Source organism: Penicillium bovifimosum (genome assembly GCF_028826915.1).
Source record: "Penicillium bovifimosum strain IBT 22155 chromosome Unknown utg000002l_segment0_segment0, whole genome shotgun sequence".
Classification (NCBI taxonomy): Eukaryota; Fungi; Ascomycota; class Eurotiomycetes; order Eurotiales; family Aspergillaceae; genus Penicillium; species Penicillium bovifimosum.
Window position 1 is genome coordinate 4,221,863 of NW_026622711.1, and position 12,402 is coordinate 4,234,264.

The 12,402-nt window shown below is 50.7% G+C and overlaps 5 protein-coding genes across 5 annotated transcripts; 4 read left to right on the forward strand and 1 right to left on the reverse strand.

Moving 5' to 3' along the window:
- Positions 1-1,726: 1,726 nt before the first annotated feature.
- Positions 1,727-2,969, forward strand: N7515_002784 (putative HLH DNA binding domain protein; the record flags this gene model as incomplete). Its single annotated transcript, XM_056663528.1, has 2 exons — positions 1,727-1,782; positions 1,835-2,969. 2 exons carry the CDS (start codon positions 1,727-1,729, stop codon positions 2,967-2,969), a joined length of 1,191 nt encoding a protein of 396 aa, XP_056525641.1.
- Positions 2,970-4,403: 1,434 nt separating this feature from the next.
- On the forward strand, positions 4,404-5,830 carry N7515_002785 (ANP1/MMN9/VAN1 family protein; the record flags this gene model as incomplete). Its single annotated transcript, XM_056663529.1, has 4 exons — positions 4,404-4,576; positions 4,644-5,275; positions 5,341-5,391; positions 5,448-5,830. The coding sequence occupies 4 exons, from the start codon at positions 4,404-4,406 to the stop codon at positions 5,828-5,830; spliced, it is 1,239 nt and encodes a 412-aa protein (XP_056525642.1).
- Positions 5,831-6,773: 943 nt separating this feature from the next.
- On the forward strand, positions 6,774-7,499 carry N7515_002786 (uncharacterized protein; the record flags this gene model as incomplete). Its single annotated transcript, XM_056663530.1, has 4 exons — positions 6,774-7,033; positions 7,102-7,157; positions 7,247-7,410; positions 7,470-7,499. The coding sequence occupies 4 exons, from the start codon at positions 6,774-6,776 to the stop codon at positions 7,497-7,499; spliced, it is 510 nt and encodes a 169-aa protein (XP_056525643.1).
- A 1,020-nt stretch (positions 7,500-8,519) lies between these two features.
- Positions 8,520-9,191, forward strand: N7515_002787 (iron-sulfur cluster assembly scaffold protein; the record flags this gene model as incomplete). Its single annotated transcript, XM_056663531.1, has 2 exons — positions 8,520-8,961; positions 9,025-9,191. The coding sequence occupies 2 exons, from the start codon at positions 8,520-8,522 to the stop codon at positions 9,189-9,191; spliced, it is 609 nt and encodes a 202-aa protein (XP_056525644.1).
- A 656-nt stretch (positions 9,192-9,847) lies between these two features.
- N7515_002788 (ABC1 kinase family protein) lies at positions 9,848-11,936 on the reverse strand (the record flags this gene model as incomplete). The annotated part of the gene is made up of 4 exons (XM_056663532.1): positions 9,848-10,095; positions 10,170-10,739; positions 10,795-11,399; positions 11,494-11,936. 4 exons carry the CDS (start codon positions 11,934-11,936, stop codon positions 9,848-9,850), a joined length of 1,866 nt encoding a protein of 621 aa, XP_056525645.1.
- Positions 11,937-12,402: the final 466 nt, after the last annotated feature.

Sequence of the window (12,402 nt, forward strand, 5' to 3'; positions counted from 1 at the left end):
AGCTCTATTTCTGATGACCCACTCGTGTTGGTGAAGATTCGATGGAGTGAGGGGGTATGTATAGACACCTGTACTATTAGACGAGATTTAAGGACTAGGAGGGAGATTTAAGTGCATATATTAGATATAATGTCACTACTACACAGTAATTACCGAGGCAGATTGATTGTCGTGGAAGAGATTTGAGGTTGTAGGGCTATCTCCACCTGGGGAACGTGTCCAAGTTTAGGGTGTTTTAGGCCTTCGCTAAGATAAAACCAATAAAATATTTCCTCGATTATCTTATTATTTACTCTGACTCGTCCATTCTCTAACGTCTGTGTGTCAAGTTATTCCAAATCATCTTCTACTCCATGATTTGCTATCTGACAGGAAACGTACCTGGTCTTTGGGTCTCCCAATTGACCGGTTGCCTTGGACGATCATCTCGTTTCGGGTTTGATGTCTCGGTAGACATATGGTTCAGTGAGAGGCTATCAATTGTATGGTGAACATCTCTAGCTCATTCATCCTTGGCTCTTGTACACAGTACGGAGTATAGAAGGTTAAGAACTTAAGATCCATATCTACCTCCTCGCATATCTGATGACACTTCATCCTTGCTTGATTCTATTTACTTTAGGGGCAACTTAGATTTGCCAGAGCCCCTCGAGGGGGACTATCTCGTTGAGCCCCTTGATACTCATGGTAATATCTGTTCTCTATTGATGCAAGCGTATATTTCCTGGCACTGGTCGTTTCACCAAGCTCTAAGCGGGGAGATCCATGGGATCAATCGCAACATGGCGTACCTGAGTGGATGTTCATACATAGCTTATATCCATCCATGGATGGATTGGAGATGCAACTCAATCTGGGTTACCAGATTGGGTAAGTATAGCTTCTAAGGTTCTTTCTTTCCATGGTCACTTTGCTTTTTTTCAACAGTTCACATCCGCATAATATGTCCGGACTCCGTTTCAACTCTCAACGTCATCAGAGATAAATTTGGTTAGCTATTGATGCAAGGGCTGTGTACAGAATAATTGAATCTTCCCCGTGTCGATCGCACTCCCAACAGCTTGGTGACAAATTAAGGGCTCAGGATCCTCGTCTTGAACCTCTCTCTCGGGCTTGATCGTAGGGCTCTCATTCGTGAATCTCACAGATTCAATGCGAGATGCGGTCTGTGCATGATGTGACAGATACTCTATGACACCGATTTTATTTCTTTTCTTCTCGGGCCCAAGCGGGCACTAGCAAAGTAATCCACCTACGGGATCCCCATCTTGCTTCCCCGTCGTGATGAAGCTGTGGGGCGAACTATGCCTGTCTGTATGACATCCCGATTCCGCGCTTCATGTTGGATCGGCCATTCCCCTCTCCTGGGTGAAGGACCCTCGATCTGAGACGTCTCGACATATAAACACGCTTCCTCTCCCTCATGGCATCCCTTTCCATTGTCTCACTCATTCAGTCGCCCTCGTGTAGATTTCCATTCTGCTTGTCTTCTCTGTTTATAACCCTTCGTTCATCGTGCATATACAACCCCATTGTTTCATCTGCACCCCACAACTTCTGATTCCTCTACGATTCATCGCCATATCTTCCAGCAACAGGAAGAACCCAGCCCTTTTAGTACATATCCCTTTGGCATATCCTTCGTGCCACTTCGACACCATCACCACGACCACAACGACCACCACCACCACTGCACATATCACGCATTCCTCAACGACTATCCACGATGTATGAAGAAAGAGCTTCTATGACTGACGATTCCATCCGCCGCTGCTCTTTGCCGTGAGTTGCCTCCACATACCAAGCATCTCAGCCCATCCTAACATCAACCCAGTTCTTTCAACTCCAGCAATAGCATGGCCGCCTCCGACGTTGGCGAGGAACGCCGACTGCCTCCTCTCCCCCAAATTCTGCCGCTGCCACCGCGTGGTCCTTTCAACCCATTCAATGTGAAGGATGCCCTGGTCCCGACTACTCCTAATGTTCAAGAGACCTTCCAATTCAAGTCGCCTTGGGCAGCTGCCGAGCACATTGTGGCGCCTCCCTCGCCGGCCAACTCCGCTGAAAGCTCCTGGCAAGAATCCTTTGCCATGCAAAAGACCAGCTCCGTCAAATGGCCCAACGATCTTTCCCAGGCCGAGATTATGGCCTTGGTGGCCCCACAGAACCTGAACCGCAAGGCCCCTCTGCAGCAGCTTTGCGGCCGCAAGCGCAAGGGCAGCGCCCAATCTAACGAAGACGATCAGCGCGAGAAGCACCGCATTGCCGAGGGCAACCGCCGCAGCAACCTGAGCGACCTGCACCGCCAGCTAGACAGCCGCATCCACGACTACTTCCTCGAGCGCGCAGGCTGGAACCCATCCAAGAGCCTTACACAATCCAAGGAGCACATCGTGCAAGGAGCCATCTACCTCATCGACTTCATGCTCGCCATCATCGTCCACCTCATCCGCCAGGAACAGGTCACACCGCAGCTCTCCGAGAAGCTGCAGCCGCAAGTCCGCTGCATGCAGCTGCAGCAGCTGGTCAGCTCCCTGCAGCAGCAGAACCAGACGGCCCAGCAACAGCTCAAGGCCACCAAGGCCGAGAACGAGGTCCTCGCTGACCGCAACCGTGCCCTCGAGTTCCAGCTCAAGTCCTACGAGCAGATGTTCCGCTCCCCAAAGGCTGAAAGCACTAGTCCCGCTCCCGTGCTCGAGTTCCCCGAACACAAGCGCCAGAAGAAGAATGGTCTTCCCGGGATGCGGGTCTTCTGCGATGAGATCGCTGCCAACTTGCACTCCGAGCCTTCATACACTGCTGCATATGATTCCATGCCCAGCTCGGCCTCGCAGTCCTTCTCCAGCTCCTACCTCACTGCCACCCCTCCTACAACGGGCCCTTCTTCTCCTGCCTTCCCTCCCTCCCACCCAGCCTCCTTCACGTTCCCCGCGGCACCCCGTCGCCACTCTCTCATTGCGTCGCCTTAGGCCGCATGGAGATGATGATCCACGCATATTGAATCTCCCTGATGATCCTCATGAACCCTTCCGATCTACCTTTCCTCTTCCGCTGCTCTGATTACCCTGCAGCGGTTATCTTCCTTACTCATGAGTCCGTCTGTCGTCTTCCGCGGTTTAGCGCCTGCATTGTACAATAAATATTGTGTCTGGGATGAACATGTTCCCATTTTACTCGAATTTCCTTTGTCGATTGATTTCGGTGTTTTTTTCTTTTCTTTTCTGGACAAAAACGGGGGTTTATTTTTTTCGTTGTTTCCTTTTGTCTTGTCTTTTGGCGTTGTTTATAATCTGGATATACATGAGCTGGTGGATATATTTTGGCTTTTTCTTTTGCTTTCTTCTCATGTCTATAACTATCATCATACTATGACTCAATGGATTATTATGAACATTTCGCTTGCCTGTAGGATAGTGAGAGTCATATTTGTACTGTGTGTACGAAACCGGGGCCACAGTGTTGCTGCTCTACCCCTTTTCACCCTTCTTCCGATTTACTTAACTTACATGTCACAAATAGTCAATTAGTCATAGCCATTAGCCAAAGGTTAGTTACCACCAGGTAGGTAGCCCCTTGAACAGGGAATAGATAATATCTTCATCTCGTCGCGATTCGGGATCGACTCAATCGGCTCAAGGCCGTTGTTTAGGAGCATTTAGGTCTGTCGATCAGCCGGTGGAGCGTTCTGGAACGGACAAGTGTTCTCCGCCGGACCTTTGGATATTGCTTTTTCAAGGGGGAAATTAGAAAACAAGTTGAAGCACAAAGAAGGAGCCGGGGCTTAGGGCTGTACATAGGTTAAGAATGCTAAGTGTACAGAGTAAGCATGCTTTTATGATATGGTTGGACAAAGTCACGAGGTTATGTCTCACAGTCTCACTTTAACCTGTGGGAGTTTGGACCAATTGCACTTGGTACTTTTGGTGTTTGTGGTGGTATTGTGTAGAGATAATGGGTTCTGAGGCATACGAATAGCAAATGGAATAACTAAGTAGAAGTAGAATAGAGGTAGCTAACATAGGAGTGACCGCTGTGATACCGTAGAGTCTAGACTCGAAGATAGGAGTTTGACAGGCACACAGTGTCAGGTACTCACACTACCTTCGAGAACCCTACCAGGGGCTAACCATGGGGCAGTAAACCTAGAAGAAGATTATTTCTCGTCGATTTTCCCATTTCTCTTCACTTGATGACTTGAATAAGTCGCCATAACATTGTCTTACTGCTGAATTTAGCCGTTCTTGGCAAGCGCATTTCCTTCGATTCCGCTGATTGTATTTTCTCCTCCCCTATCAACTTATCAACCCTTTCATTTTCCCACCCTCATTTTACCCACATTCGTTCGGGGGGGTTTACGACTGTCCGAGACGGGATTTGCCCCTAAATACCCCATTTAACTCATCATGTTGTTGCCAAAGGGCGGCGTGAATTGGAAGTCGGCCAAGGCCAGATTGCCGCCATGGAGGGCAATCCTCGTGTTATTAACGCGCACTCGCTTCCTGGTCTCCATAGCTTTGACCGGCCTGCTCATCCTGATGTGGCGCGGCGTCAGCAAATCTGCATCGGAGATGCAAAGGTGAGAGACTCCGAACACAACAATTTCCCGCCGAAAGGAATCCCTACTGACTCGGAGGCGTCAACAGCTTCTACTGCTATGGCTCCAACAAGTCACCCATGGAAATGTCCATTAACGAGATGGTCGAATGGAGTGCACACGCCCAGACCCCCGTCCTCTTCAACCGCCACGAACCCTACGAAGTCAACTCCACCTCCATCACCGATTACGACCTCAACCCCATCAAGTCTACCTCCAAGGCTGTCCTCAACCGCGAACGTGTGCTCATCCTGACACCTCTTCGTGATGCCGCTCCTTACCTCGCCAAATACTTCGACCTCCTTTACAAACTGACCTACCCGCACGACCTGATCGATCTGGCCTTCCTCGTCGGTGACTGCAAAGACGACACACTCGCGAACCTCGCTTCCGAGCTCGACCGTATCCAGAATCATGCCGAGGAGAAGGTTCGCTTCCGCAGTGCAACGGTGATCAAGAAGGATTTCGGTGCCGACGTGGAGATGAGTGTGGAGGAGCGACACTCGTTTGCCGCTCAAGGTCCCCGACGCAAGGCTATCGGCCGTGCCCGTAATTATCTGCTCTACTCGGCTCTCAAGCCCGATCACTCCTGGGTGTACTGGCGGGATGTGGATATCACCGACTGCCCCGAGCGTATCCTGGAGGACTTCATGGCCCACGACAAGGATATCTTGGTGCCGAGTATGTGCTTCTGCTGGAATTTGGAGATTGGGACCGGACAGTTGGCTGATAATGACTTTTCTTAGACATTTGGTTCCACCGTTACAACGCTGATGGTCACGACATCGAGGGTCGCTGTATGTATCTCCTGTGAGCTCTTGAGCTGCGCAGATTGCTGACCTGTTCACTCTAGTTGACTACAACTCCTGGATCGAATCCGACAAGGGCCGCCGTCTGCGCGCCAGCCTGCCTACCGATACCGTTCTCGCCGAAGGTTACAAAGAGTACGATACCGGCCGTACCTACCTGGTCAGCATGGGTGACTGGCGAAACAATAAGGATGAGGAGATCGAGCTTGACGGAATTGGCGGTGTCAACATCCTCGTCAAGGCGGACGTTCACCGCAGCGGCATCAACTTCCCTGCATACGCCTTCGAGAACCAGGCTGAGACCGAAGGGTTCGCTCGCATGGCCAAGCGAGCTGGCTACCAGGTGATCGGCCTGCCCAACTACGTGGTCTGGCACATTGATACGGACGAGAAGCCCGGCAATCTTGGAGACCGCAAAGCATTTTAATCTGCCCTTCCGCTGGAATCCCGCTTGGGATTCAAGTCGATTCCACCCCGTCCTCGAACTTCCATCAATCTCATCCGCCGTTTGTTGCCCTGCCGCCCGATGTCTTCTATCGGAAGATTCTACGCCGGCGGCTCTCACTTCCCTCCCTTGTTACCCATTTCTTTTTCCTTTTTTTCATTTGGATGGAAGCTTCGTGACGAGAGGCCTAATGACTTTCCCTAATCCATTATCGTGCGTTCAGGGAGTGTGTCTATTTGTTACCTTGGCGCTACGGGGGAAAATGTTGTTTGGTTGCAGGTCTATAGAGTCCGCCGGTTCTCCAGGCCTCATCGATAGACTGAATTTGTGCCCTGGGACATCCCTTCCCATCGTGGGTGATGTCCTCGGGCATGGACACTCGAGTTACAATCTCGATCATCTGTTTTTCTTGCGCAAACCTACATTAGGGGAGAACCGGACCGTTTACTGTCATGTCTATGTCGTTTTATTGCCTCATTCCACAGGTCGATCCTGATTCCGATGCTGCTATGCGGATATGGAAATTGTCTTTCTCAACCTTTTTTTTTGTTCCATTTCTCATATGCTGGAGCTGGCGTCCCTGACTTTTTCGAGATCGGCGGGAGATCCAGGCTTTCAGTGCGTTCGATGTGAAGCAACCCAGACACATAGCACTGGCCTGTCTACCGCTGAGTCCCATGTATATAATCTGCACGATTTGATTCACTCGCAAAACCCGATACCTTCAGTAATCCATAAAATACCAGTAGCACCAACAGTCCAGATCGACGATCAGACCCCGGCCAACGGAGTAAGCCCGACGGCAAAACAAGCACCGCTACTAACCTCATCTTTCCGCATTCTCTCACCTCAGACATACAACACCCAAACACCAATCTCCACCCAATCCCAATCAAACTATCCCTCCCCTTCTAGAACCATCACCATGCGCCCCCGTCTAACCCGCGCCCTGCAAATCAAAGCCCCCGCTTTCCCCCGCACGCGCCAATTCCTCGTCCCACCATCCCGACTCACATCCTCCCCGTGTTCCTGCCCCTCCCTCTCAACCACCGCAAAAACATACCTCGCCCCCTCTCCATACAAGCTCCAGATCCGCAATATGTCCTCCGCACCCGCTAAGAAAGAGTTCCTCTGCATCCTGCCCGATTTCCCCGGTGCGCAGGCGAAGCGACTGGAAGTCCGGCCGTGAGTCCCTCTGATTCTCCTGGATGTATCTTGGTCCGAGTGTGTTGCTAACGCGTGCTTCTGTATAGTCAACACCTCGAAAACGTGAAGCCGCTGGTTGCGTCTGGTCACATCGTTGCTGGTGGTATGTAATCCCTTTCTCTATTTTGTACCTGGGAGACTGGACTGGGTTGTGCTGGGCACATTGTTTGGACCATGTCTGATTTGATCCAGGTGCGATGTTCGACTCACACCCCGCTGAGGGCGAGACACCTTCCTTTAAGGGGAGTATGATGCTTGCCGTTGCGGAGAGTGAGGCCGAGGTGCGCGAGCTGTTGGAGAAGGATATTTATTCTACTTCTGGGGTGTGGGATTTGGGGAATGCGCAGATTATTCCGGTACGTTATAGGTTTGATTGGGTTTGGGGTTGGCTTTTGCTAATAGTGTTTGACTGCAGTATAAGTCTGCGGTGAGACAGGCTTTGTAGAGTGCAGCTATGGTTAGCTTGATGGAAGGTATCATGCGGGGGATGTTGGTGTACACAGTATATCCTTTTCCCGATACCTGAGAGGTAATAGAGAATCTACTGCGCAATAAGATATCTTATCTCTCCAGTCATGGACTTCGTGATCTTGGAATTACCCCGAGCTGGAGATATCCGATTCGGTCTCCGAGAGCTATCACTGCGGGAATACTGTGTAAATGGGTATGTAGCGCTGTGCTGGCGTCTCGCTGTTTAGCGTAGGGGTTCTTGTGAGGCCGTGTGGCCGAAAAGATATGCGCCGACCAGCGCGTCAAGACACGACCTGGAGAACCCCACATGTCGGGGAGGGTACCAGTCACAAGGGCCAAACGTGCCCGCTACCACAGCCAGAGTTGCCATCGATGGGCGTACCTTAATGTATATTACTGTATATAATTCCATAGCGTGGCACGCCCACATGCCCTTCGGGAGGTCCGGGGACGCAGGCTGCACCTGCGACCCATTGGGCGTTAAATATAACAACAACAACAACAACGGAATAGCAAGAGTAGAATGATATTCGAACGGCAGAGCGAAAAGAAAGAAACTAGTAATGACGATGATCGCTGAGTTCATGCATATCACTAAAGCCATTTGATATCATTGCCCTGCATTGGCTCAAAATTGGCTCACAGAGGCGAACAAGACCGAGTCCACCGTTGAGTAGTGAAGGATCGCCACTCCTGATATCGCCCGCTCACTTGATAGAGCAAATCACCAAACACTCCAAACACTCCAAACTGATCGAAAAGCAAAGAAAAGGGAAGGAACGAACGTCATCTTAGTCATCTCCGACCACCGGCGAATCCGGCCAGTAGATTACCCCATTAGGACTAGCCTACTTACCTAATCCCGGATCCGAGTATTTATGAATTTCATCACCTTCTCCCCTATCAGATCCATCATTTTTCGCCTCCCAAGTTACAACCAACATCTATCAAACACAACACAACACCATACAATAAAATCCATCAAATAATCATCATGTTCAAGCGCCTCGTCACCGTCGCGCCCCGTATGGGCTCCATCGCCACCCGCAGCACTCTCTCCCCTCTCTCCAGCCTGCAGTCCGCCAACACCATCCGCACATCGGCCCCCGCCCCCGCCCAGCGCAGAGGCTACCACGAGAAAGTCCTGGACCACTACAACAACCCGCGCAATGTCGGCTCCATGCAGAAGGGCGACCAGGACGTCGGCACGGGTCTCGTCGGCGCGCCTGCCTGTGGCGATGTCATGAAGCTGCAGATCCGCGTTAACAAGGAGTCTGGCCGAATCGATGATGTTGTTTTCAAGACTTTCGGTTGTGGTAGTGCTATTGCTTCGTCGAGTTATTTGACTGAGCTGGTGCGCGGTATGACTCTGGATGAGGCGGGTAAGGTTAAGAATACCGATGTGGCGAAGGAGTTGTGTCTGCCTCCTGTTAAGTGTATGTTTCTTTTCCTTTCCTTGGTTATGGATTGTGGGATTGTTTCGCTGACATGTTGAATAGTGCACTGCTCTATGCTTGCAGAGGATGCTATCAAGTCCGCTATTGCAAACTACTACACGAAGAACCCCAACGCCCGCACCACGGATCTGTCCGGGACAGGTGCTTCTATCCCTGACGTTAAGGTTGAGATTGAGCAGACTACCAGCAGCCCTGCTGCTGCTGTTTAAATCTGCGGAACTCGCTTTTGTCCGTGAGCGGATGGGGTTTCCCGCGATGAACTCACTCGTTTTTATTTGATACGCTGCGACTCATTTTTAATCCCGTGGTCTTCCGAGGTTGTCTTACTACCACAATCATTTGATCAATGTGTTCCAAGTTCTTGGAGTCAAGTGATAAGTGCAATTGCGATGTATCGTCTTTCCTTCGTGCTGAAAATGTGTTCTCAAATCGACGATGGATGAGATGAAACGAACAAATTGCCCATGTACATATTCCCTTTTCTGTTCTATTTTTTTCTGCAATGGCGCCTCGGTATGGGATCCTTGATCGATACTCATCTCCAATTTTTCGAAAAGCAGCGTCTTGATACTTTCGCAATGAAACCATGAACCTATCATTGTCTACGTAACGTGTACAGAGTAGAGAAAGCAACATAGAAGTTGTCTATAATCTAATACAATCTAGTTATCTGTACAAATCCTTTTAAAAAATAGGAGATAAAGTCCGAAAACACATCCATCTCTGGCAATCAGCCAGAAGATGCATCAAAGAAAACGCCATCGCTGATGCACAGACAAGACAATCCGTGCCAATAACAAGGGGAATATTATGCCAGAAGCAACACAAGGAACCGTCAAAGACAGACTATCTCTGGAGAAAAGCGCTAAACGCTCTGAATACCGAAACGACTCTTCAAAGACAGCAAAGTCTCATAGACAGATAGCTTGACTTCAACACGAAGGTAACTCCCATATGCACACAAGAAACGGAAGAAGTTACGGAGAACACCACCAGACTCGGTAATGATCTCGAGCTGTTCTTCGAAGACGGTGCGTGTCGCATACCGTGCGAGAATCAGGAATGAGCGCATGGGGCCTTGACGTGTATGCAGATTTTCGTCTAGACTGCGAGCTGGGATGTGTCAGTACAATATTCTCTTGTATAAAGGAAGATATAATAGGAAAAAAAAAGCAGGGGAAACATACTAAGGTCATTAGTTTTCAAAATCAAAAGAATAATCCTCGGCACCTGTCCAAGCAAAACAACCAATTGCTGCAACATGCCCTCACCAAGCGCACTGGAAATATGTTTCTTCTCCTCAGCAGTGCGTGACGAAGCAACATTCTTCTTCAGCACACTAAAATCACGACCGGTGATAGCGCTAGCGAAAAGCGGGAACTGCTCGTCCGTGACGCCGGCGACTTTGTGAGCGAACTCGCGCATGCGCGGCACGTCCGCGTCCAGAACCGCGAGCCAGAGCTTGGCGTAGTTGCGGCGGAGGTCGCGGTCGATGGTGCGGTAGAGGCCGTGGTCGTAGAGGACGATGTCGAAGTTGGGGTGGGAGCGGGTGGTGTTTGGGCGGACGGCGATGTTGCCGCCGTGCGGGTCGCAGTGGAGCGGGGCGTTGTCGCCGAAGATCATTTCGTTGAAGATGTGCGCGAAGGCGGCGGAGACTTCATCGCGGTCGATGTTGTGGGCGTCCAGGTAGGCGAGATCGTCTGGGCGGCCGCCGGTGATGAATTCCATGACTAGAATGCGCTTTTGGGACCACATCACTGGGGGAGGTATTAGCTTGGTTGTAAGCTCGGATATGGGGGGGCTGGAGATTACCTTTGGGGATGACTAGCGGTGCGTTGGAGTGTTCCTTGAAGTATTCGGCGGCGTGGGTGGCGTTCTGGGCCTCCATGCGGAAGTCCAGCTCTTGCGGCAGCGAGAAGTCCATCTCTTTGGATAACCACTCGAGGTCATAATCAGGGAAGAAGCGTTTGAGCATAGAGAATGTGAAGCGGGTTAATGCCAGGTCCAGCGGCACCCATTCGTCCAGCGCGGGGTGCTGCACTTTGACCGCGACCTTTTGTCCGGATCCCTTCAGCGTGGCAATGTGCACCTGTGCCAAGGACGCAGCGCCAATAGGTGTCGGTTCGAAAGAGGTGAAAAGCTCGCTCATATCTTGGCCCGTGTCTTTGCGGAATAGCTCGGCGATTGACTCAATTGATGAGACGGGACATCGGTCCTGGAGCGGGATGAAGGTGGTGGTCCATTCGAGGGGAAGCAGGTAGCCCATGCTACTGAGATGTTGACCCAGCTTGATGAAGACTGATCCGTTCTTCTCTAGCACGCGGAGAGTACGCTCGGCGCAACGCTTGTGGCAGGCACGAATGAGTGCGTCGTGTTCTTCGGGAGATGAGGTGGTTTGATTCAGGGTGACACGGTAACTGAGATTGGCGAGCGCGTTAGCAAGGCATAACTTATACCTCTATACCGATTGCTCTGGACCAAGTTGTATAGAACAATTGCAATTCCACTTACTCATTGATACAGACAGCAAGAGCGCCAACAACGCGCCCACTTCTCTGCGCTGCCTGGTACGCATGCCGCGCCTGGTCAGAGAACGTCACGGCGCCCAAACCGAGAACACTTCCGATAATGAACCACTTGAGAATGCTCCGCTGCGATCCATTGGGATTTATATTTGACTGCGTTCGCTTGGGTAGGCTGTGAGTCTTCGCAGGAAAAAGAGGCGCGGCCTTCACGGAGAAACAACGAGAGGAAGCGGCGAGAGTCGAGCCCCGCAAAGATCGTAATGGGATCCGGGATAGGACATTGTTTGTGCTGGAAGGCGACGGTCGTAGCGGCGAGTTTGACACAGTACGAGACAGGAATCCGGACGTGGAGGCTGTGGGTGTTTTTCCGATCACCGTAGCGGGATCAGTCTTGAATGCCCGCAACGGCACGCGATGCACTGCGCTCATCCCAAAGCGTGGGCCACCGGTCAGGAACTAGGAAAATAAAGAGAGAAAGAAAGAGAGTCTTGCAAGCGTCTTAATTCATCGTAGGTCGCATGATTCTCAGGGAGATTTTTCACGGTTCTCGCCGCCAATCGGGGCTTCGGCTCTGCACGTGACAAGATATAGATCGGCGGCATCGGCCCCATAACAGACGTCATAGCAGATACTCCGTAGTACTACACAGTAGTTCTGGTCAGTACAAACGGTAAGATATACACACAGTAGATACCCTACCAGTTCAGTTCCAACCAAAGTATAGGAGGGTAGGTTTAAGACCCTTGGCAACACAATGGCTTGGAAAGCCTATTAACATGAAAGGGATCTTGGATCTATGCATTGGAAGCAAGCATGTTGGATTCAAAGAAAAACCCTACGTGTATTAGACACTATGGGCAGCAACCAGTGCTAACATTGAGACAGAAGACATAAA